Here is a 26,420-nt window from a genome sequence, read left to right as displayed (position 1 = left end):
GCACTTTTAAGTATATTTTGATGCCAAGACTTTTGAACTTTTACTCAAGTAACATTTTGAACACAGGCCTTTTACTTGTAACAGAGTATTTTTATATTGTGGTATAGAGCACCGAAGTCTGACATAATTTACACATCCTAGATTTGTCTACCTGGTTCGCGGTTTTCCACCCCCATTCTGAATCCCTATAGACGTTTTTAATATTGCGTCAAATAAGAACTGTGTTCCAAAAATAAACAAATGACCCCGGCGGTTTTACTCTTATGGATATGAAGCATCAACTGACGGTGAGAAAACGCTAATGTTACTTCCGCCGAATTAGTTACATTTTCGCCAGAAACAGACTGTATCAAATACAAGTGACTGAGTATCATAAACGACACAGAACTTCCTCCCTGACAATATCGCCGAGACAGTTTGTTTATTTTTGGACCACAATTCTTATATGAGACGATTCTATGATGACCCAATGTTATTCTCCATAGCGAAATTACTTTACGAACCTGGGGATGAACGAGTGACGTCAGGACTTCTGTACTCTATTGCTACTTTTTAGGGATATTTCACTTTCAAAAAAACTTTTGGTCATTTTATCGTCTACTCAAGCCTTTGTGAACCCCCCAGACAGTTTTTACGTTGCTTGATTCAGTATTTAGATATTTGATATTCATTTTAACAGACACGCAAGAACAGACACAGACACGCAAGAACACCCGTCCTTGGTTCTGGTGACTCACCCTGCCCTCCTAATGCGTTAGGGGGCCGTGTTTTTCCGATCATTTTTTTCATTTTATTTTTTTATTGTATTTTATTTTTTTCATTTTCCAAAAAATATATAAAAAACTAGAAAATGTGCTCCTCGGAGCACAGGTCTCCGCCAGTACTGTTCCTGATTAATCCTGTCTTACCTATTTATATTACATATTGTCACGTGTCACTTGATCAATGCTTTTTGAAGTGACACACCTATTTATAGAATTGTATTTCGTCATGCATCCCTCTAGCCAATCAAAGGCATTGGTGTCAACATATTAACACGTATTAAGACTTCGGCCTTGTTGTGGGATCAATTCAACTCTAGTCCTCTTCTGTGTTACTGTTGTAGATGAGTATGCTTTCTTAGCTTTGGCCTTCTGCACCTTTGCTTGACCAATGTTAGGTGTTCTCAGAGGGACACACACACGCACGGACGGGTGATTTGGACTAGAAGATACTGTTCCAATCAAGACTGATTGATCCTGTCTTACCTCGCTTCAAAAACGTAAACGGCTTTTTGAAGTGACACACCTATTTATAGGATTGTATTTCGTCATGCGTCCCTCTAGCCAATCAGAGACATTGATGTCAACATATTGACACGTATTAAGACTTCGGCTTTGTTGTGGGATCATTTCAACTCTAGTCCTCTTCTGTGTTACAATTGTAGATGAGTATGCTTTCTTAGCTTTGGCCTTCTGCGCCTTTGCTTGACCAATGTTAGGTGTTCTCAGAGGGAAACACACACGCACAGACGGGTGATTTGGACTTACTGAAGGTACTGTTCCAATCAAGTCTGATTGATCCTGTTTTACCTCACTTCAAAAAGTAAGGGCTTTTTGAAGTGACACACCTATTTATAGAATTTTATTTCGTCACGCGTCCCTCTAGCCAATCAGAGGCATTGGTGTCAACAAATTGACACAAAACATATTCTCCACCTTCGGCGGAGACAATAAATGAAAAAAGTAATTGAAAAAACACGGCCCCCTCCCGTATTAGGGGGGCGGTATGAGTCACCAGAACCAGGGACAGGTGTTTTTGATGAATCTAACATGGTTAAAATGGAGTTTGAAGTTACAATGGGTTTGTATAGGAAGGGGGCGTGTCTGATTAAATGAATATCAAATGTCTATATACTGAATCGAGCAACTTAAAAACTGTCTGGGGGTTCACAACGGCCTGAGTAGACGATAAAAAGACCAAAAGTTTTTTTGAAAGTGAAATATCCCTTTGAGTAAAATATCGTAATTAGTTCCTTGGACTGATTCTTTCTCATTGCCCCGCCCCTTTCTGCAGGTCCTTCAAGCCCGACTTTGTCTTGATTCGCCAGCACGCCTACAGCATGACCCCGGGGGAGGACTTCAGGAGCCTTGTGATCGGCATGCATTTCGGGGGGGTCCCTAGCAGCAACTCCCTCTTCTCCATCTACAACTTCTGCAGCAAACCATGGGTGGTAAGTTGATCTATAACTCGCCTCGCTCACCTCCACCTTGTACCCCACACAGAGGAGTTCATGGGCCCATGTGGCGTCCCCCTGCAGACTGATTTATTTTGGCTGTTAAAGAGAGAGGTATAACACCTGTCTTCAGAGCAGGGAGAGGCAGGGCAAGGCCTCTGGCAGCAAAAAGAAATATTATTCACCCAGAGGTTTGATGGAAGGTACACTGGATCCAGGTCAGATTTCATTACTGTCTGGGAAGCCAGACAAAGCAGGTTGAATTTAGACAAAACATCCCAACCCAACCGCAGACTATGGAATCTTCGGAGTGAAGACAAGGTCTTTACGCTGGAATCTGATTTACCAAAGCATGATATGACTGGGTCGTGTGTGTGTGTGTGTGTGTGTGTGTGTGTGTGTGTGTGTGTGTGTGTGTGTGTGTGTGTGTGTGTGTGTGTGTGTGTGTGTGTGTGTGTGTGTGTGTGTGTGTGTGTGTGTGTGTGTGTGTGTGTGTGTGTGTGTGTGTGTGTGTGTGTGTGTGTGTGTGTGTGTGTGTGTGTGTGTGTGTGTGTGTGTGTGTGTGCGCGCGCGCGCACGTGCGTGTGACAGCTCCAACTTCATGAATGTTAGTGCCATGCAGTGGTGGAAAGTAACTAAGTACAGTACATTTACTCAAGTACTGTACTTAAGTACAATTTTGAGGTATTTTTACTTTACTGGAGTATTTCCAATTTTCAGCACTTTTACTTCTACTCCACTACATCTCAGAGGCAAATATTGTACTTTTACTCCACTACAATTATTTGAAAACTTAAGTTACTAATTACTTTGCAATTATCATTTATTATATTATAAAACATACATTAACCACTTAAACCCTATCTTATACATAGGCTATTTGAAAATAGCCGATATACAAGCTCACAACGCGTCGCATCGCGACGCGTTGTGAGCCTGTAGATCGGCTATTTGCAAACATTTTAGTACTTTTACTTTTGGTACTTTAAGTACATTTTGATACCAATACTTTTGTACTTTTACTCAGGTACATTTTTAATCCAGACTTTTACTTGTAACAGAGTATTTCTATAGTGCCGTATTGATACTTTTAGTTAAGTAAAATATCTGAGTACTCTATCCACCACTGGTGCCATGTATGTAGGTGTAATTTAGAATGATCTTATCTGTCTTATCTCTGTAGTCTTCTGTCCTCCTCTGTGACTAACAGCTTATAAATAATGATGTCTTAATGTTTTGTTTATTTCTGCCTGCAGTTTTCTCACATGATTAAGCTGTACCACTCCCTCGGCCCAGAGAAATTCCCCCTAAATGAACAGACCTTCTATCCCAACCACACGCAGATGGTGAGTAGCTCGAAGATTTGCCTTCTCTTTTTTTCAACATGGAGATAATCAGTGGTGTAAAGTAACTAAGTACATTTACTCAAGTACTGTACTTAAGTACACTTTTGAGGTATTTTTACTTTATTGGAGTATTTCCAGTTTTCTGTACTTTTACTTCTACTGCACTACTTCTCAGAGGCAAATATTGTACTTTTACTCCACTACAATTATTTGAAAACTTTAGTTACTAGTTACTTTGCAGATATACATTATTACATTCTAAAACATACATTAACCACTTTAGCCCTATTTTATACCGAGGCTATTTGAAAATATACAAGCTCACGACGCGTCGCATCGTGAGCTTGTAGATATGCTATTTTTAAGCATTTTAGTACTTTTACTTTAAGTACATTTTGATACCAATACTTTTGTAATTTTACTTCACTTGTAACAGAGTACTTCTACATTGCAGTATTGATACTTTTACTTAAGTAAAACATTTGAGTACTTTTTCCACCACTGGAGATAATACAGAGAGAAGAATCATCACACAGAAAACAACGCAGACAGTCGTGGCCTGTTTTTTCATGAAATCTTTATTATAAAAATATAAAACACAGAAATTAAGTCAAACATTTCAGCAACCCCTACAAGGAATCACTCCCTCCCCGACCCCACCCCCTTTAGGAATCAGTGTATACACGCGTCGCAGACTTGTACACTGTAAAATCCTGTGTCCATTTAACTCGGAGTGTAAAAATTGATCTTTACGGATCCATATTCAACCAGGTTAAATGAATGGATTTTGCAGTGCACAGCCATTATGCCAGCTTCCTTTTTTTAATGCACTCTGGTTCAACTTGACCAGGTGTTTCTGTGTTAAGCTGTATATTTACACATACATGAACCACAAAAAGTACTGAAACAGAAATGCCTCAGTGGGATATGAGGCCCTTGCATAACCAGGGGGAGGGAGATTTGGGAGTCAGGTCCAGGGTAGAACCCTTTCATAAGTGCTTTGGACTTGTGAACTCCAATGTCAACAGATTAACCACTTAAGCCAAGTACGACGAATAACGAAAAATGTTTTTGAAACCTTGTCGTCTATAATGACCAAACGCCAGGTTGAGAGTGGTTAACCCTGTGTCAGACACAAAACATTTCAGTCTTTGTTAAACGTTGCAACGTCCTTAGAGGAGGCTGCAGAGGTATAATCTGCATTGTATTATGTGGCCCCGGTGGCCCTCTCTCACAACCAAGCTAGGCCGGGACACACTAATGTCTGTGGATTGTGTCTGAACCTGAGCCAAAAGCCTGAAGGGGATGTCAGCGGCAGTTACGAGAGAGTCCATAAACTACCCCCACACACACACATCTTCTAACAATGTTCTGTCCTTCACTTCCATTTTCTATTCATTTATTTCCACCATCATAGCACAGAGGCCAAATACATAGGGGGAGTGATCATTTAGAGGTTTGTTTGAGCACTCTGTGTGTGTAGCCTGCATATTAGCGATAAGATAACTTTCTTGTTGTGTGAGGTTGAGTGAGGTTGACCGAGCAAGGAGGAGTCACTCCCGCTGAGGCAAAACTGTGTCTGATATCGGAATGACTGAAGATACGGCACTGGAAAAAACAAATGGAAACAATAGAAGAACAATCTACTGTAGTGACAACATTGTTATTTTCTTTTTTTTGCTCAATACAAAAAGATGGAATATACACTTGCAAAACACATTTTTTTGTTTTGAAACCTCTGCTTATACTTTCAGCGAATGGGCAAAAACATTACCCTCGACATGAGTACCAGAGGGGAAAACTTGTGACAGAGCAAAGTACCATCATTATTAAACACGGGACGTACATTAAGTCAGTGGTTTTAGCAACGCACTGTGAGATCATGGTCCTTCATCTTGGCCAAGCAGGCTGTAGCTGTTGTCATAGTTTTGTATTCTCTGGGGGCAGTGTGGTCCTTGACAAATTGACTGATAAATAAACGAAGCACAGAGGAGCTGAGTGGATAGAGAAAACTTTTCGTAGCTTATGTCATATACAGCAAAAATAAAATATAATCCGTCTCTGCAAAAGATTAGGTGTTCCCTGTGTTGATACTATAACAGCCATTTTTGTTTTTATCTTATCCATGTACGGTAGTTTGATTCTCTGATGTACAACACCACTCCATATCAAGCCATTCGTAGAGTTGCGATATAATCACAAGAAAGATGGGTTACATTGCAAACATTCAGGGAAAGCAGAGATTCTATCATCCATAAATAGACATGTTACAGCATAGACTGTGAACATAATACATATATATACTTCACTGTGAAACAAAATAAACATTATTAAATACCATATGATAAACCCTTAGAACTCGCTCTTTTCTCTGAAAAAAAGAGCTATAACTTTCATAGAGCATAATTATACCTCACGTTGGCACTGTGCTGTGTCTGTATCGAAAACCAACTTTCTGACAGTTGTGCTGGACTGCAAGAATGCTAGTGTTGTGCTGCTTGAGCTCTGCACAGCTGCTCTGCATCTTACAATTTACACAACAAATTGATGTTGACCTTATATTATTGCTTGATCAGTTTTTCATGCGTCGTCGTTGCCCCCATTAGGCGTAGGATAGTCCTTGCGTCTTTATGTGACCCGTCTTTATAACCTTTTCAACAATGATGGCAACGTAATGAGCAGGGACTCTACTCTGATTCATTGGAGATGGGGGAAAAGAAATGGAAAGCAGAGAGAGACAAGACGCAGGCAACAAAAAGGGGGTTCTCTGTTCTTTTTTCTCTTTTAAACATCAGATGTGCTATGAGACTGGCACTGGTTTCTTTTGTTCCGTTGTTTTTCTTTCACGCTCCTTTAAAAAGGAGTGGTCACTCGGGGCCAGTGAGTTTACAAGTCCCGTAATACTAAGAAAGTAACAAAGGACGGCGTTTGGGAGATGAGGGGGGACACTGTTGGTATGAGAGGACTAGGAGAAAGGTTTGGTGTTAGGTAGCTTGTTTTGGGGGAGGATGGGGTATGGGGAGGTTGAGGGAGATGGCGTTAAAACGCTTCAAGGGTCGGTGGCGTTGATGGTGGTTTTGTCGCGGGAGGTCATCCCCCGGTACCAGCTGCAGTAGCCTTCTTTCTGCTGGATGCAGGCGTAGTGCCGGGACTGGTAGCCGGGGTAGCCGAAGTGAGACAGCATGTCCGTCCACAGGCACTCGTTCTTTGAGGTCACAAAGCAGGGCAGGTAGTGGCAGGGCTTAATCTATAGAAGACAGGAAGCGAAACTAAGGATGTAGCCGTGAAGCAGCAAAAAAAACTCAATATGGGCCACAACCAGTGTAGACTCATGGGTGATTTATACTTGGTTGAACGCCATTGTCTTGCACAGAAAATTGCTGATTTACAAGCTCACAATGTGTCGCGCTCCGACGCATTGTGAGCTTGTAAATAGGCTATTATTGGTGCCCGACACGGCGCGCAACCACGTATAAATCAGGCATCACTGTGGTCATCATCACGCAACGGGTCTCAATTGAACGACATTGGGTCTGTGATCTAGTAGGCCAAAGCAGAATTAGCTTAACAGGACACTTAATAGGACAGGCTTGAGCAATGTTAAACAAAATGAAAAGAGAATTCAGGAGTTTTATAGAGACCATAATGCTTGTCGTAAGTCATGTCTGTAGCAAGTTTTTCTTCTTTGTCAGTTTTTGCCACCATTTTATGCCGATAAACACAACTGCATTCTAAAAGTAACGCTAAACCGTGAACTGCTACTGTTGCAAGGCATTATGGTCCATTTAAAATCACTGAATAGATTATTAGTGAAAGCGCGTGAGCGAACATGATTTGAATATAGCTGGAAATAGCAGTGAGTGAAAATCTTGGTGCGGTTTGTGAATTGTTATCCATACAATGGAATCACTGATTTTTGGTAAGTTCCCTTTTGTTTTTGTACATGTGAGATTAAAGCGATGTACTGTAGAACTTCGGTAGAACCTTGGGTTGTATAGCTACCTGGGTATGATATAAGAATAAGTACAATTAAAAATATATATATATGGAAGTATCCACTTTGTTTATGTGCTATGTGTGATATCAAGAGCGTAATGAATGGAATCGACAGTATTTGGAGATTGGTGCGTTCGGAAATACACTCGGAGAATCTGTGCTCTGGCGGTGACGTCATAGTGCGCACTGAATTCAGTTGATGAAATTCAACTGAAAAAATAATAATGATAAAACGGTCATCCGACAAAGTTTTAGTTAGCCTTATTGGACCAGTTGCACGAAGAGGGTAAACCTTCTGGTTTTAGCACCTCCTGGCAGATCACATAGACGTAGTACAACATGTACTGTACTGTACCCAGCATTTTCAAATGCATTTCTTGGGGGGGAAACCAAATGCCATCTTGTTTGAGCAATGTGGGGTTTTGTGCGCGTGGGAGGTTTTTATGCTCTACGTGAACAGTTCTACAGTAAAGGCTTTTCATGTCTTCACACGTTGCGTCACTAAGGGAATGGAAAGGAAAAGCTGTAAATTACACTTGACTCAATCTTCCATACAGGTGCTCACACAGAAGGTAAGAGCAGAGCCTTTCCAGGATGAATTGTGTTATCGATTATTAAGGGTCAAAGCTGCGTTTGATCGCAAATACCAAGGAATTGAGTCAAAGCGCTTCCAGGATAGAGGAGAGTTTGTGGATCTTAAAGCAACAGCACGTTTCATTAACCCATTAAGACCTGGAACGTATCTGTGTCATTTTTTTATTTGAGCGAAAAAGCATTATTTCACACTTTGGCTATTCAAAAATAGCAGATCTACAAGCTCATAGCACGGCACCGAGTGCCGCGCAATGAGCTTGTAGATCTGCTATTTTTGAAAAATCTTGTGCAAAAAAGAGAATTTTTTTACTCAAATATTTGCTTCTGGGGGTCCCTGGAACAACATATTTTGAGATGGGGGTCCGCAGCCAAATGCATATACTTTTGGGGGTCCTGGGGGGACATGAAAAGGATTTAGGATTTAAAAGAGATATATTCAAAGATTTGCAAAATGTTCACGATTTTTCAAAAATAGCAGATCTACAAGCTCATAGCGCGGCACTCGGTGCCACACTATGAGCTTGTAGGTCTGCTATTTTTGAATAGCCAAAGAATTCTAAAATGACACGGCTGCGTTCCCGGTCTCAAAGGGTTAATAACCTAGGGGGCAAAGGTCTTGTGGTTGGGTGTTCTATCCCTTTCATAGTTCATAGTTGAGTGCTCACTGGGTTTGAATGGATTTAATACTCCAGTACTCTAGTATTACATGCTTCCTGCATTCCAGTGCTGTAAATCATCATTTTATGGAAGGAATGTGACAGAAGGCAGAATGATTTGTTTGGTATGTTGGCTTTGGCACGCCTGACGTGTGATGTTTACACCTAGCTGTGGTCTTTGCACTCTCTCTTTCTCTCAAATACACGCACACACACCTTGGCCAGCACATAACAAATGCTACTACATCATCTGTGACTTTTCTAACGGACTATGTGCAATTGAGAGGTGTTGGCTTCGCATTGGGGCCTGAATGCTTCTGTCTGGTAATTCACTTATTCTGATAGGGATTGATGATTTCGGCAGATGTCTAGGTCCATTCAATATTGTTTGTATTTGTACTGCATTGCTTATTATTATATCTTCCTGCCCCAAGGGCCGCAGATGTCAATTAGTTATACAGCTAACCCTGGCTTAATCGTTGTGTTGTGCATAAACAAAAGAAAAAAGAAAGAAAAAAACAATACTACAGTAGGATCTTTAGGACCACGGTCAGTGCATGTTAAGGGGTTACATAAAGTTGGTAATACAGAGCTCAGAAGGACAGAGTAAGCTATTCCAGTGCCATTAGGTTGTGTAATAACGCCCAAATATCGCTATGAATCCAATTTTCCCTCTCTCTTGTTGCCTCTGTCTTAAATTCACTTGTGTAAATTATCCCCAAAAAAAAGAAGAGGTAAAGAAAATACAAGGGTTTATGGAATTCATGGTTCAATATCCATATCTAAGTAACAATAAAAACCTTACATTCAATCAGCTACCATCCTGAATTCACTTACAATCATCATGAAGGTAATGTTTATACGATGTTACGTATCTAGTATATCATAGTAGGCTGCTATGAAGAATTCCAAATACTGATTAGCTTTGGTTCTCTAAATGCAACAGCATTCTCCCTCTACATTCTACTTTTTAGTTTTTGCATTGTTACTTTTGAAATGTTTGCAGTTCAAAGATAATGCACGCACATCCAAGTACATTTCGACGGGTGCTTTTAAATCTTTTAACTTTTAAAATGTGCCACAAGAGTAGAGGGCGGCATACAGTATTGAGTAAGAACATTTGTCTTGTAATTATGTCACCAAAGTGAATAATCATAAAACAATGATGTGAGGGCCGCGTAGCAGCCCGAACCTCTAGTAACCTTAAAAATGCCAAGTCACCATGGACATTAAATGTAAATATAGCTATATATATATATAGCCTTTTTTTGCCTTCTATCCCACTCCATCACCGAGGATTATTGTACTCTAAGAGATTACAAAATATTTCATGTTAATGAAGTGATCATCCTCCTACTGTTGGCCTTCTAGAGGAAAAGGGAAAGGTTCACAGCAGGACGGTATGCTTGAGCAGAATGTCCTCCCTCCCTACGGCCCTGCCCCTGTCCCTGCCCTTCCCTTTTCCTCTGCCTTTCCCCCCCTGCCCCCTTCCCCTTCGCAAGGCTCCTCCATCGTTCGGCATGGGGTGCGCCTCCTCATCCTTCCCTCCTGGAGCGCACTGGTTTCCACTCACCCTGCACCCACAGCCCAGCTGGTAGCGGTGGTTGAAGCCTTTCTTCTGGGCCAGTGAGAGGCGGTCCCACCTCTCGTTGAAGTTGCACAGCCCCGTGTAGACCTTGCCGTTGAACATGCGACCTATGGGGGACACAGGGAGAACAGAGAGCATTGGTTTAGCATTGCATCCATGTCATGGTAGGTTCTTCCACTCACCCTACAGTATCAACACATCCATAACCTCAGGCTACGTCCCATTTGCCTTCAAGTCAACCAGATTTGCTCCTCAAGAAACCGACTCTTGACCCCTCTGACATCAAGAACTACAGTATCACTCCTTTCCTTTCATTCCAAGACTCTTAAATTAGATGGTTCTAACTAGCGCTCTCTCCAGCTCTCACAGAATAAACTTTTGAATCCCAACTAGTCTAGGATTTAAGCAAGAAGCCCATTCCTCTGAAACATCACTTCTCACAGTCACAGAGGTACTCCACACTGCTCAGGCTGTCTCCCAACTCCTCCGTCTTCATCTTTCTTGACCTTCGTATCTTCAGCGTTTGACACGGTCAACTACTAGCTTCTCCTGGACACGCTTTTTGGACCTTGGTATCACTGGGATGGCACTCGAGTGGTTCTCCTCCTACCTGACTATTCAAGGGAAGGTTTGCTTTCATCCCCCTGTACCCTCTTGACTATAGGGTCTGTACTTGGCCTGCTCCTTCTTTCCCTTTATGCCAGACCCCTTGGCTCTGTCATCTCTGCTTGCAAGCCCTCCTATCACTGTTACTCTGAGGACACTCAACTTTCTCCTTCCCTCCCTCTGCCACACAGATTGAAAAGTGCATCGCTGGATGTCTTCCCACCACCTCAAGCTCAACGCAGACAAGACTGAGCTTCTCTTTCTCCCCTGGAGAATTCCTGCACCCTGCAGGATCTTTCCATTTCCATTGACAACAAACACCCTGGTGGTTCCTGTTCCACCTGCCAAGAACCTGAGTGTCCAGTGGACAGTCAGCTGTCCGTCAAGGCACATTATAGAGATCACTTTATCCTGTACGTTGTGTGTTTACTTTTCACATCTCCCCCAACTTCTGCCTTCCCTTCACTGGCTTCTGGTTGCTGCCTAGATCCAATACAAAAACACTGGTGATGACCTGCAAGGCAATCAAGGCCATGGCACTCCTTTAACCCATTAATACCTGGGACGCATCTGTGTCACTTTTAGATTTCTTTAGGCTATTCAAAAATAGCAGATATACAAGCTCATAGCGCGGCACCGAGTGCCGCGCTATGAGCTTGTAGATCTGCTATTTTTGAAAAATCGAGGAAAAAAAAATTGGGTTTTTTTTTCAATTTTTTTTTAGGATTTAGAAGACATTTCTAGAATCTTCTCAGGTCTTAAAGGGGAAATCCACCCATTTTCAATATTTAACTATGTCATTAATATAGCATAAAGGAGTTGTGTGGAAATAAGAAAAAATTTAAAAAAAAATTAACATTGCAAAAAAATGTAACATTGCAAAAAAATTAACATTGCAAATTACACCATGATGAGTCATCACAGTGTAATTTGCAATGTTAATTTTTTTGCAATGTTACATTTTTTTGCAATGTTAATTTTTTTTTTAATTTTTTCTTATTTCCACACAACTCCTTTATGCTATATTAATGACATAGTTAAATATTGAAAATGGGTGGATTTCCCCTTTAAAGGGTTAACCTTCAGGACATGATCCACCCCTTCCCACACACTTAGATCACTAACACAGGATGTCTCTGTCCCTTCTTCTCTACGATACCCTGTTGTTATTTAGTATTTAGTGTACTGTTTACGTGTCCACAAAGGCTTTTTACTTTGCACTCTGTATATTTGCTTGACCATTTACCTGTCATTTGCTGGCTAGGCTACAGTAAATGCCTAAATTGTAAATTTGACGAAAGCTGATTATGCACCATTATGAACATAATGAAAACATATGCCATTTTGTTTATTTGTATAATTTCCTTCACACATACATACCATTGGATACTGTAAATAAACCACTCAAAAGGAATCCAAGTAGTTTTAACTACGGTAAGACAATCTTGTACAGTAAGCCCATATTAAACCAACACCCCTATTTCTGAATTTCCAAAAGGTCGGCAGACCGCTATTTATAGACTCTGGCCATTCACAGCTTACCGCCAAAGTCAGGGTTGCAACCTCTGAAACAGGTGCACACCGCAGGGCAAGGCAAATCAGTCAAGAACATCGTGGTTGGTCACCATGTGTCCCCCGTTACGATGTCGTCACTACGTGGGAATCTGACAGCTCACAAATATTTCTTTCTTAGACCCCCCTCCCCCCCCACCCCCCCTCTCACTTACAGGCTTATTATGCAGTGCTGAGTGTGTGACATGGTCCTAAAATACTAATCATAAAAGGCAGAGAACTCGAGGCTTGATCAAAGGAAATGAGACCACGAGACTTGATCTTGCAGGCCTTGGTATATTTAACCCTTTAAGGCCGGGAACGCATCTGTGTTTCATTATTTAGATTTCTTTGGGCTATTGAAAAATAGCAGATCTACAAGCTCATAGCGCGGCACTGAGTGCCGCGCTACGAGCTTGTAGATCTGCTATTTTTTGAAAAATCGTGAAAATGTGCGCAAATCTTTGAATATGTTATTTTTCAAAGCGAACATTTGTAACTCAAATCTTTTCTACAAAAAAAGTCTGTTGCTATAATCAGTGGTTCTCAAACATGTTTCATGTCAAGGACCCCCATAATTATATGTATTTGGCCGCGGACCCCCCATCTCAAAATATGTTGTTCCAGGGACCCCCCAGAAGCAAAGATTTGAGTAAAATATGTTTGCTTTAAAAAAGATATATATATATTCAAAGATTTGCACCCAATTTCACGATTTTTCAAAAATAGCAGATCTACAAGCTCATAGCAGCGCTATGAGCTTGTAGATCTGCAATTTTTGAATAGCCCAAAGTATAAAATAATGGTTAAAGTGGTTACACAGATGCGTTCCCGGTTTTAATGGGTTAAATTGCTTGTAATTTAGTCCTGATAGGAGTGGGCCTTGGGACAGGCCAAAGCCTTTATTATTAGACACCCTGAGACCAGTGCTAGATGACTGTGATGTCACTCACACCCTGCGTCAGTAAACACAGCCCATGTTGCTCGGCGACTTTCTCCTGTTCACTGGGATGGTACGTACAGTGGTGGAAAAAGTACTCAAATGTTTTACTTAAGTAAAAGTATCGATACTGCAATGTACTGTAGTAAGTGCAACGTTACAAGTAAAAGTCAGGAATTCCAAATTTACTTGAGTAAAAGTACAAAGGTATTGGTATCAAAATGTACTTAAAGTACCAAAAGTAAAAGTACTAAAATGTTTGAAAATAGCAGATCTACAAGCTCACAACGCGTCGCATCGCGACGCGTTGTGAGCTTGTAGATCTGCTATTTTCAAATAGCCTAGGTATAAAATAGGGCTGAAGTGGTTAATGTATGTTTTATAATGTAATAATGTATATCTGCAAAGTAACTAGTAACTAAAGTTTTCAAATAATTGTAGTGGAGTAAAAGTACAATATTTGGATCCGAGATGTAGTGTAGTAGAAGTAAAAGTATTGGAAATCGGAAATACTCAAGTAAAGTACAAATACCTCAAAATTGTACTTAAGTACAGTACTTAAGTAAATGTACATAGTTACTTTCCACCACTGGTTACGTACACCAAGTGCCCTACATTACCACTGGTAGGTTCTAAAGTAAACGGCACCTCTGCTGGAAATAGCAGCCCATAAATGCTTTGCTGCTGGAAAAGCCAGTACTTGCTATGCTATCTGGCTAATTATAAGGGATATACGATGGAACTGTGTTCTCTGCCGTTTCTGGGCCCAAAAACTGCCCCCCCAGCATTGCCTCCTTGCTAAGTGGCTAATGTTATAAATAGGGGGAAAGTTTGTGTCTCAGAGCAGTCAAGAAGTCCTAGAGAAGGAGGAGGAGGTGCTTTTTTTTTTACACCAAACAAACTCCTGCTGCCGTTAGCAACCCTGCCTTTGTGGTAGAATGTGCTTTGGTGAGGTAGTCAGGGAAACAGAACCATGAGTGTGAATGGTAGTAATGACAAGACAACTATGGGCTTCATCAATTTGTGACTGTATTGTTTCGGGTTTAGGATTCTGTGAATGCGGTAAAGTGTTGATCGTTTACCTGTGATCAGGTACTGGTATTTATTGATGTCAAACTTGACGCCACACAGACCCTCCGAGGCGTCGGTGTAAATGTGCTGGACGTGCTGCATTTTGAATCCTTTGTACATCTGTAAGAGAGAGAACAGCAGCAGAAGTTGAATACCTGGAAGTTTCGAATGCATTGCACACACTGCTGCTGCTGCCAAAATCTAAATGATCACGGATGCCAGTCATAGTAAGCTGCTTTATCAGACATTCCCTTAAGAATTCCTTATGGGAGATAAAGTATTAAGCTCAGCCCTCAACTAAATCATAGATAACATAATTCCATTCCATAATACACTGTGACTTTTAATGCCGTTTGACAAGGTCGCTGCTTAAACCGCAGACTGCAGTTCCTCCGTTCATCTCAGGTACGGAGAAGACAAACAAGAGAGCTGACAAAGTCAGCGTTTGCCATGAGAGCCGTTGCATATTGTTGAGTGTGATTTATTTGACTGGCAACAACAGGAAATCCCTGTTTAGATGCGCCCTTTCTCAGAAAAGTGGAACAAATTGCACAGGCCAGTTTACTTAGACCCGAAACAGGGGAATTGTTGAGTAGGGCAAAAGCATTTTTCTCATAAGGGTTTGTTTGCAAGGAGGAAATCTGTTATTTATAAGTACAAATAGGACGCTGTGACTCTCTGTCTCTGTTGTAGAATCCTCATACCAGACAAAATGATGAAATCCTTGACCGTTGCATTACAAATAAACGGTTCAAGAACCATGGGGGATTATGGAAAACAGCTACAAGTCAAGAGATATGGCAATAGAAAATCTTAATTATAATCAAGGAGATTAACCCCATTAAGACCTGGAACACATCTGTGTCACTTTTTGATTTGAGCTAAAAAAGCATTATTTTACACTTTGGCTATTCAAAAATAGCAGATCTACAAGCTCATAGCGCGGCACGGTGCCGCGCTATGAGCTTGTAGATCTGCTATTTTTGAAAAATCGTGAAAATGTGTGCAAATCTTTGAATATATATTGTTTTAAAGCGAACATTTTTAACTCAAATCTTTGCTTCTGGGGGGGTCCCTGGAACAAAATATTTTGAGATGGGGGTCGGCGGCCAAATACATATCATTCGGAATACTGTTGGGATTTAGAAGACATTTGTAGAATCGGCTTCAGGTCTTAATGGGTTAACTGAAAATGTTCACTAGTGGGAGACTATGTACTTTTACTGTTTTTGGTGCTGATCATCAGACAGTAAGATTGTTTTCATTCTATATTGATGCAGTGTTTGATTATGTCCCGTCCCTCCACCCACCCCACCCCCAATTGAAAATGTCTGTAAGCCTACTAATCTTGTGCCTGGCCCTTGGCTGCTGTCTTAACAAGAGGGATGTTTTCCAGAGCAGGCATGGCCTTTGGGAAATAATTATACAAGATTATGTAAGAAAGAATATCAGGGGGTAAAGCGGCCTGCCTTTCGCCCTAGCATGGAGAATGTGCCAAATACTTAGAAATTACTTTGAGTTGTTGCAGGCAGTGTGTTCTTTATGGGCATGTTTGCCAGCTGTTGCTCCAGACAGTATTACTTTTCAGGCTTACCTTCATTTGTTTGACGGTGTAGCGCATCATTCCAAAATGGCCATCTTTCAGGAGCTTCTTTGCCACCACTTTAGCGCGGATCACTGAGGAGAGAGGATACAAAGTCTCAGTTGTGTGTCTCTTATGTTACATCTAAATATACAACCTAGTATGTAGTCATCTGGATCGACATCGACATTCTCAATCAATCTGGATGACAAATGACAATATCTGAGGACTCATTTATCAAAGAGAACCCTGCCTTGGGCAGGGTGATGGTGAACTCTAATAAACATCCTTTCAATTGTACATTTGTTGCCACAGTTAATACATTCGTCATGATTTTCCGCAGTGCTGCCATTTGCCAATAATGATTTAAGAAAAATGTATGTTCAGGTTTAATGCAATGAAAAGGGAGGCCATATCATAGCTTTTGTCCTGCCATCTTTCAACCTTGTTCCCGCATCATAAAACCACGTGTGTCCTCTGTTTTAAAACGGGTATCTTTCTATATTGGGCTCGGGGGCTTGAACAGATCTTATCTTACTGTGTGCAGCGCCCTCATGTAAACAGCGGGCTGGGGTGAAAACTCTCGTCTGATTTGTTTGCTTTCACTCCTGTTGAAGTAAGTGGGCCTATTGTGTGGCCATCGGCTTAACGAGTGAAGTCTAATTTAGGCCAGTGAATAGATCCCTCCCCAGAGGACCCTGTATCGCTGCTGCGGGCCATGGGGGGCGACGAGTCTTCATACAGGAGTGGGTCCGGTGTGAAGTTCACCTGCTCCCCACAGCTATACAGAACCACAGACATAACTAAACACTGGGGATGTTTGTTATCTTACCCCGGTGGAATTTCCTTCCCAACATTCTTTTGGAGCCTCACATTCTCCAGAATGGAGGGGGAAAAAAAACGAGAAGCCTTTCATTCTTCCCGACTAGAAAAAGAAATGAAGCGTGTGGCATCTTCATTTTGTATGTGTGTAGATTTGTCTTAGTTTCAGGGTGTTTGAAATTGGAAGAAAAATAAGTGCAAATGCTATGACAGCCCAGCTTAACCCATTAAGGCCTGAGGTTCCGGTTCTACAAAATGTCCTCTAAATCCCAACAGTTTTTTGAAAAAACATATGTTGCTATGTCAGTGGTTTTCAAACTTTTTCATGTCAAGGACCCCAAAATGTAAAGTATTTTGTTCCAGGGACCCCCCCAGAAGCAAATATTTGAGTTACAAATGTTCGCTTTAAAAATATATATATATTCAAAGATTTGCACAAATGTTCTCGATTTTTCAAAAATAGCAGATCGACAAGCTCATAGCGCGGCACTCGGCCGCGCTATGAGCTTGTAGATCTGCTATTTTTGAATAGCCAAAGTGTAAAATAATGCTTTTTTAGCTCAAATCTAAAAATGACACAGATGCGTTCCCGGTCTTAATGGGTCTAACGTTGTGCAAGTTTGGCTGTCCACAACTTTATTTACAGTGGTGTGATGTTCCCTATTTAGGCTACTTAGATGCTAAGTTATTGAATCCAGGGGAGTGACGCAGTTCTCATTACAGTCAGTGCAAGCAAGCTACAAACATCTTAATGATGTAAGATCTAAAAGGTTGTTTTTGTACTTGCTACATTTATAAATGGTCACTGTTGTTCAATAGCGTTTTTTTTGGGGGGCCTGTGGCTGTGTGACTCATGTTATATTTTGGCCTTTAGCCCCCCCATCCATGCCAACTTTTTGTTCAGTGCCACTTTCTGTTGTCTTGGAAATGGACAAAGTTCACGATATGAAACTAAAGTCATCCTCAGCAACTAAAAACATATTTTAGAGGTCATTTTCACATGCCACTATAATGTTAGCCTCGGAAACCCAGGCTTTTTTTTTTGTTACAAAAGAAAAAAAGCCTGGGGGAGCCATGCAGGAACGATGGTCTTGGACCTTGTTATCTCCTAACCAATCAGAGTGCAGAGGGGCGTCGCTCTAAATTTGGTGACGTCAGCGTGCTCCGTGCACAGGCCGAGGGGGGGAGGGGAGGGGAGGCGGGGACATAGATTGGTGAAGCAATAGGAAGCCACGCACAAATCCGGGCGGCTGTGTTTGGGTCCGCCCTTCAAGACCATGGATTGAAGCTCGTAGCCTCAGGCTACTATAATGTTAACTCTCATAGAACACACACTAGCCAAGTAGCCACATACAGCTTCATAAGAAAGCACACATACACAAAGTGGGGAATCATTTCAAATCCCCCACGTATTCATGTTTTCCTCTTGGGATGCCTTTTTGACCTTTCAATTGTGTGTTCAAGTTCAAGGGTATTTGCTGTATTAATCTGTCAACTCATATAATGAGCTGCAGGGTTCTATTACCTATTCAGCACTGCACTAAATGCACCCAAGTGCTACTTTGAAAGATGTGTAGGCACAGTAACTGAGGAATCAGGGCACAATTACTGAGGAATGTGCAGATATAATAGGATACATTTGCTGAAAACCTCCACAATGGAGTACACAGAAGCCATATTTTCATCTAGCCGTATCAAAACGTAGTTTATTTTCTTTCTCTCTGACCTCAAAAAACAAAAACTACGGAACTGTTTACTCATAAAGCATTATGCCAGATATATTACAACTGAAACACTAGGCCAAACAACCAGTCTAGATAGGTCCAGATTCTGTGAGAAACAAGCAACCAGGTCTAGGAAAACCAGCCCAAAAGATGGGCCACATGAGTACTTTAACATGTACATCAGCTATTTGAAAATAGCAGATCTACAAGCTCACAACGCGTCGCGATGCGACGCGTTGTGAGCTTGTAGATCGGCTATTTTCAAATAAAATCTTGCAGGGAAATTATAATGAGCTAGATATGGCAACCCTGGTCCCAGTGCTGGACACTAACCACTAATTGGCTGGTGGCGATACCATTGCTCTGTGGAATGTGTGAAAGGACCCAACTGCCTCTGAGACAGACTGGGTTCTGTGTGTCATTTCCCACAGTGACCTGTTAACCTCTAGGGAAAGGGCCCTTCCACACATGGCTGGCTCCCCCAATGCTATATTTACGTTATGACCGCAGTTCTTTTTTCATACGGTGTGCCTCCTCACCCAAAGCTCTCTCATGTCGAAGCAGGACTAAATTACAAGTGTTTGTATAACCCAGTTCCGAGCCGAGAGTGTTAGTGTAATTCACATTAGCATAGCTGTTTAGTCAGTAGTAAATGCTCCACCTAATGGAAAGTTGGGGATATATCCAACGAATACCAATACCCACATATCTCCCACCAGTAATACTGTCAGCACATTAATTACACTCTCTCTCTCTCTCTCTCTCTCTCTCTCTCTCTCTCTCTCTCTCTCTCTCTCTCTCTCTCTCTCTCTCTCTCTCTCTCTCTCTCTCTCTCTCTCTCTCTCTCTCTCTCTCTCTCTCTCTCTCTGCCGACCCCATCTCAAAATATGTTGTTCCAGGGGGTCCCAGAAGCAAAGATTTGAGTTAAAATGTTTGCTTTAAAACAATATATATTCAAAGATTTTCACAATTTTTAAAGATATACAAGCTTGTATATCTGCTATTTTTGAATAGCCAAAGTGTAAAATAATGCTTTTTAGCTCAAATCTAAAAATGACACAGATGCGTTCCATGGGATAAGAGTCTGTACTGTAGCGTTTTGTGATGAGCGTGGTACAGTGAAAGTATGTTCACATTGTGAAAGTGGATTAATTTAACCCAGCATCCCTTCCCTAACGCAAGGGATTATGAAATAATGATTTAATTAAAAAAATCTTGAATGTGAGAATGTAATTTAATCTAGCATATATTTGAGTCTACATATATAATGGCAAGCTGCAAGCATGACAAGAAGAAAGTCACCCATGTGTTAGTGTGTGTGTGTGTGTGTGTGTGTGTGTGTGAGTGAGAGGGAGAGAGAGATGGAGGGTGACAATTATGTTTTAGTATGCAGGACACCGTCCAAGCTCGAGGTGGTGGGAGGCAAGAGGAATTCTCAGTGTGACACGCTGCCACGCTCAAAAAGAAACTGTGAAACTGCATCCCACTTGTTAAGGGATCGTGTCAGAGAGGAGTCAATTTGTGGGGACAACTCTCTCTAACTAATGCCTACCTTCTGGTTGGCACCGTTGCTATTTTAACAGAGCACCCCTGCCAGTCAGAAGAACCTGAATTTGGTGATTCTACACAGCAAAAAATCCCGAGTGTTAGTTTAACTCTGAAAAGGGTCCGCTCCCTGCAGTGTTGCCAGATTCTGTGAGAGAAACAAGCAACCAGGTCTAGGAAAACCAGCCCAAAAAGAAGCGACTATGGGCCACATGAGCACTTTAACATATACATCAGCTATTTGAAAATAGCAGATCTACAAGCTTTTGTAGATCGGCTATTTTCAAATACAATCTTGCGGGGAAATTATAATGAGCAGATCTGGCAACCCTGACTCCCTGTCGTCCCTGAGTGAAATTAAAACTGAAGGTTTGACTGTTTAGTATCCATACAGTCACTGGAGAATGTGGGGCTGACTAGGAGCCCTGGTATGTTTCACTCATAGGATGAACATCTGAAACTCCCCGACGCCTGTTGACATCCTGGTTCTATTTTAACGAATTTTTTTTGTAAGATTGGGGAGAGCTGGTCTTGCATTATGTAATCCTCCTCGTCCTAGTGGGACCCCATGCTTTCTCACAGGATGTGACCTGTGTTGCCCGTTGACCAGTAGTAAGTAGATGGGCGGGTGTACTGCGGCTGAGCAAAGGAATAGTGACCTTACTGGACTCTAGTACACCAGTGGTTGGTTGTGGACCCCCCATCTGAAAATATGTTTTTGCAAAGGGACCCCCATACAAGTTTTGTGTTATTAAAATGTTTCAGAAATATTACAAATTTTTCACATTTATTTCAAGATATTTTTTTTGTATACAGGGTTAAAGTGGTTAAACTTATTTTGATGCTATATTAACCCATTAAGACCTGGGACGCATCAGTGTCATTTTAAGATTTGAGCTAAAAAGCATTATTTTACACTTTAAAGCAAACATTTTTAACTAAAATTTTTGCTTATGGGGGTCCCTGGAACAAAATATTTTGAGATGGGGTTGGCGGCCAAATACATATAATTTTGTGGGGTTCTTGACATGAAAAAGTTTGAGCACCACTGATATAGAAACATACGTTTTCAGAAAACTGTTAGGATTTAGAAAACATGTGTAGAATCGGCTTCAGGTCTTAATGGGTTAACACATTTTTGCTGGGGACCCACTTTGAGAACCACTGTTCCACATAACTCACCAGTAGTGAGTTGAGACTGTTGTGGTGCCATCAGCATAACATGCTGCCACAGGCAAAATAAAAATCCAGTAGCCAGTACATTTTTGACTCTTTGACAAAGCTCCTCTATGCGCAAGAAAATACCCATGGGCCATGACTGAGGGAGATCAGTTTCTCCCCAGCTCCCTGATCCCAAGCCAAACACAAGCCTCGCTAATCCTCTTCAACTGACCTGGTTCATTGTAGCCTATGTAAAAGTTTTTGCTCCTGTCACCCCCAGGTCCTTGGGAACGAGTTCTGCTGTAGAGGGACACTAAATCTTTGGGTCAAAGTTTAGGCCCCGGCCTCTAATCTTGCACTCAAAAAACACTTTGGTGGAAAACAACCGCTGCTTCTTTTCCCCGTGTGAATGGACCATTTCAGTTGCCAATATATTGCAGCCAAGTAGGTCTCTTGCACAAAAACAACCAAATCAAGGCCCAATCCTCAGGTATGCAGCAGGAAAGTTGACAAGACATATCTAACCTGTCCAGTTAAGGGATTCAGTGGAGAGACAGGTTAGCTCGTCAATATTCATTAAAAAAATGGCTTTCATACACAATCAGAATCAACCCAGAATAAACTTTATTGTCACTTCTCAGGTTTACAGGTGTAAAGAAGTGGTGAAATGCGTTCTTGTCCAAGCTCTTTGTCCGAGCTATTTTCACTGCACGACACTATCGTATGACATAAAAGTATAAATCAGACTTAAGTAGTTGTGAGTGAGAAAAACACAGTATTGTGATAATCAAAAGGAAGCCCGTTTCGTCTTTTCTGGTCTAGTGGTTTACAGTGATTACGGAGCAGGAGGATCCAGGAAAGAACAGGAAGACGCTTTGAACTAGTCTTAAACAGAGAAGATTTAGGATTCACCTTTTGAAGTTGTCAGTGAAAATTACATACGTTCTCGCTGCACATTTCAACAACCTATTATTTATTTCCCACCTATTCATATTTAATTGTATAGCGAGTCAGCACTGAGATAACCTTTTAGTTAAAAGCTTATACTCACTGTATCATCTCTCTATACACGTGAGGGGTGGAGTGTAGACGGATTCATAACCGCCATGCTTATCAAAGGAAGTGTGTTGTGTAAACAATCGTGCAATGCCTCTGAAATGATGCAATGCAGTATTATGGGATGATTTAAGACTTGTGTTTCATCCAAAGTTTAACATGACCCCATGATCATGAATGTTTGGACAATTCTGTAGTGCCCCTGTAGTTGGCATCACATGTAAAAAAAAAAAAGTAAATTAAACAGATGCCAAGTGTTACATGACATCCCTCTCTCCAAAAACTAAACAAAAACAGAAAATGCATGTTTATGTCTTGCTTGAACACACTGATCAGCAGCACAGCGCCGTTAAAATTACCACTTCATCTAATGTTTAACTAACCTGCATCAAACCATACAACATGAACATCCCTCTAAAACTGCCTCTATCATAATTTTGACTCAACAAACCAAAGCTTGTAAATGAGTTCTAGGCGAGTGTTGCTCTGTTGATTAAGGCATATTTATAATGGGTGCTTTGCACCAAACCAGTATTTCTTGCAGTGGGATGACAGTGGTGCGAGCTGGGGTTGCAAAATCATTCAAATCACACCTCAAACACATTGGAAATGGGATTGTGTGGCGCTCGAAAGTGATCACTGCCCCATTGAAGTCAGTCCCAGATTCAATACGGGCACATTTCAGTCCCTGCTTGTAGCGTGAGCTAACCGAAGGGACTTGAAAGGCATCGAAGGAACTTGAAAGGCATCCTGTGACCGTTTGTGAAAACCGCAATTATGCCCCAACCAGGTCACTTGGCTGAAAACACCCACAAAACATTGATCGCTCAATTTAATGGATGTTCAGTGTCGCTCTGTCTTCAGCCATGATGAAAGTGATGGCAGATCATTCTTATGAACAGCATGGTTTGTTTATCTTTCGCTTAACATAAGGTTAACCACACCTAAACCAGGGCCACTAGTACAGTAGTTAAAAGAGAAACTGAGCTGAGCTGACATCCTCTACACTTACCAGGAATACCAGAGGGCAGTCGACTATTTGCCAGACCCAAGGGGTCGGGCTTACATGAGGCTTTGTACCTGTTTCGTCCATACATGGGCATGGTCACTTTGTCCTCCGGCCCCAGCCAAAAAAGTCTGTCCCCCTTTCGTCCATACTGTATCCATACATGGGCATACACAGGCTGACACGTGGTGTGTGTGTGTGTGTGTGTGTGTGTGTGTGTGTGTGTGTGTGTGTGTGTGTGTGTGTGTGTGTGTGTGTGTGTGTGTGTGTGTGTGTGTGTGTGTGTGTGTGTGTGTGTGTGTGTGTGTGTGTGTGTGTGTGTGTGTGTGTGTGTGTGTGTGTGTGTGTGTGACGCTGTAGCCATGCATGTTGTAGTTCCACTTCCACTCAAATGAGCCTATAGATACTACTGGTTAGGAGGACTGCCATCACTTCTCTTAAAATATGCCAGTTCAACCCTTTCCTGTCAGTCTGTGATGCCCTGTTTTGACCCCCCCCAGACCCTTACTGTCCCTGGGGCAAGCCAGATAATCCCCAGCTCCAACCAACGGTTCTGGGTTCAGGGTCTGTTATCCCAAAACAGTGGTCAGTTTAGACTGGCATTCCATGATAAGACACACTCTTAGGTTCATATTATTGTGGGGACACTGTGAAAGCATAACCTGGTGGTAAAACAAGCCAATGAAGCCACATTAAAGCCACCCTACGCTCCATTCAAGAGGCCAGGCATATCTCAGCTACAACCGGTGGAGAGAGTCTCACCTCTCTGCCTGAAAGATAGCTTGTCATCAACAGAGAGAGACGTGCCAATACACCCAAGATAAATAATGAGGCTTTATAATAAGCTCTGACTACATCATCTACACGCAATTACCAGCTGGATTCAGTTAACAACGCAACCATGAACAACGAACGCTGTAAAAAGAATGTGCTTCACAAACTGAAATATTAATTACGGCACAGCAATATGTTAGGTGTAAAAATACACTGAAGATTTGAGCCTGAGCCACAAAGGGAAATACTTTATTTTGAAGTCTGCAAGCAATTAACAGCAAGCCTTTGTATTAGGAGTCCCTCAGGTTGCAGCACATCAGTGTTAACGGGACAGCCGAAATAAGCAGCTGCAAGGTGCCTCATTATTATGAATCTGACACTTATTCTACATCCGCACATGTGGATGCCATAATATCCAAGCACCAGAACAGCGTCCGACCACTTTTCGTAGTAAGTATATTTACTCGAGTACTGTACTTAAGTCCAATTTTGTGGTACTATTTTCAAAAGATGTTAATACATTTTATAGTTTTTTAAAACTATAAAACCTTATAACTAAGTTTATTTTTTAAATAGGACATTCTTCATAATGAGTAGCCTACTTTCTACTTTTAAGTACATTTTGATGCCAATACTTTTGTACTTTTACTCAAGTAGACCTTGTATTGTGAATTGTACTGTGTACTGTTTCTCGTGTCTTACTAAATAAAGTACATCAATCACATTTTTTCCAGAGTATTTCTACAGTGCAGTATTGATACTTTTAAGTAAGAAATGTGAGTACTTTTTCCACCACTGCACACAGCTCTCAAGTGATCGACAGGCAGCAGAATCAATCAGAGCGGCCATGCAGTTTCTATGGAAACCACCTGCTCTTTATGCTTCAGGAGAAAGCGTCCAGACAGACAGAAAGAAAGTGACATGCGACATGCGTAGTGTGTGAGAGATGTCGCATAGTAAACAACACGTGACGGCATTCTGACGCTAAAACATCGGTTTAATTGCTAATGAGCTGATTGTTTTAAAAGATTAAGGCTATTAAAGCAAACTACAAACTCCTTTCTTACAGCCTATATGAGGGGTGTAAATCATTGGTTCTCAAAGTGGGGTCCGGGGGCCCCATGGGTCCTTTGGGGGGGTCCCCAGCAAAATGAGTTAAAATATTTTTTACCTTTTATACTTTGGCTATTCAAAAATAGGCATTAACGTTTTTGAAAAATCGTGAAAATGTGTGCAAACCTTTGAATATATATATATTTTTAAGCGAACATTTGTAACTCAAATCTTTGCTTCTGGGGGGTCCCTGGAACAAAATAATTGAGATGGGGGGGGGGGGGTCCGCGGGCAAATACATATCAATTTTGGGGTGGTCCTTGGCACGAAAAAGTTTGAGAACCACCACTGAGGGGTGTATAAATGACATACCTATGTCCGAGTTGCAGTAGGCATCCTGCGGGTGCGTCGGCATGCAGGAGCAGCCCTCTGTCAGCTGGCTCATCTGGAGGCTGCTCAACACGAACAACACGCAGCTCAACAGCTGCTGAGAAACGCACCGCATTTCACACACTTTAGGATCGTTTCCCCTCCGTTAATGCCTTCTTCAACTTAACAGAAAACCTCGACTTAAAGAGCAAGCTCTCTCTAGTGTATTATTGTCTGTTATGTCCGACTTGGTTTTGTCCTCCTTTCTCTGCGTATGTTCCAATACTCTGTCTGTCTTCAGGGCTTGGCTGTTGTCACACTAGTCGCTCAGCTTTCAGCGAGTCACTATCTAATGACAGAGACGCTGCTAACGGTTCATATATAGTGGAGCGGTGGCTGTGACGCCCCTCTCAACCCTCTGACGACGGGCCAATCACCGCACTCTCGCGATGACGATGATGCCATTTAGAATAACAGAGACACGACGATGACATATTGGAACTTTATTACAGTCAGTGGTTGTCTGTTTTTCTTTTCTTTTTTTCTTTAAAAAAAAAACGTTTTCTCGTATTTATTTATTTATTTCATTTTTTACTTGTTATATCAGTAGCCTACTCAAACATTCCAGTCTGGGTGAGGTGAACCTCATGGGTAATATTACTCATTCAATCGTGACATAATGGTAGTCTACACAGCAGTGGTGGTTCCCAAACTTTTTAGCTCGATAGAAATAATACGTTTGCCCGGGACCCAAACTAGTGAAAA

The 26,420-nt window shown here is 41.5% G+C and overlaps 1 protein-coding gene across 1 annotated transcript; it reads right to left on the bottom strand.

Moving 5' to 3' along the window:
- Positions 1-4,955: 4,955 nt before the first annotated feature.
- Positions 4,956-25,989, bottom strand: LOC308080068 (metalloproteinase inhibitor 3-like). The gene is made up of 5 exons (XM_080421799.1): positions 25,659-25,989; positions 16,158-16,240; positions 14,575-14,683; positions 10,381-10,502; positions 4,956-6,808 (listed from the first exon to the last, which is right to left on the bottom strand). Exons 1-5 carry the CDS (start codon positions 25,789-25,791, stop codon positions 6,611-6,613), a joined length of 645 nt encoding a protein of 214 aa, XP_080277925.1. The 5' UTR covers positions 25,792-25,989; the 3' UTR covers positions 4,956-6,610.
- Between the last annotated feature and the right edge of the window lie 431 nt (positions 25,990-26,420).

Source organism: Gymnoscopelus braueri, assembly GCF_963280865.1.
Source record: "Gymnoscopelus braueri genome assembly, chromosome: 23".
Taxonomy (NCBI): Eukaryota; Metazoa; Chordata; class Actinopteri; order Myctophiformes; family Myctophidae; genus Gymnoscopelus; species Gymnoscopelus braueri.
The sequence above is the reverse complement of the archived record's forward strand: the minus strand, read 5'-3'. Positions and strand labels throughout refer to the sequence as shown.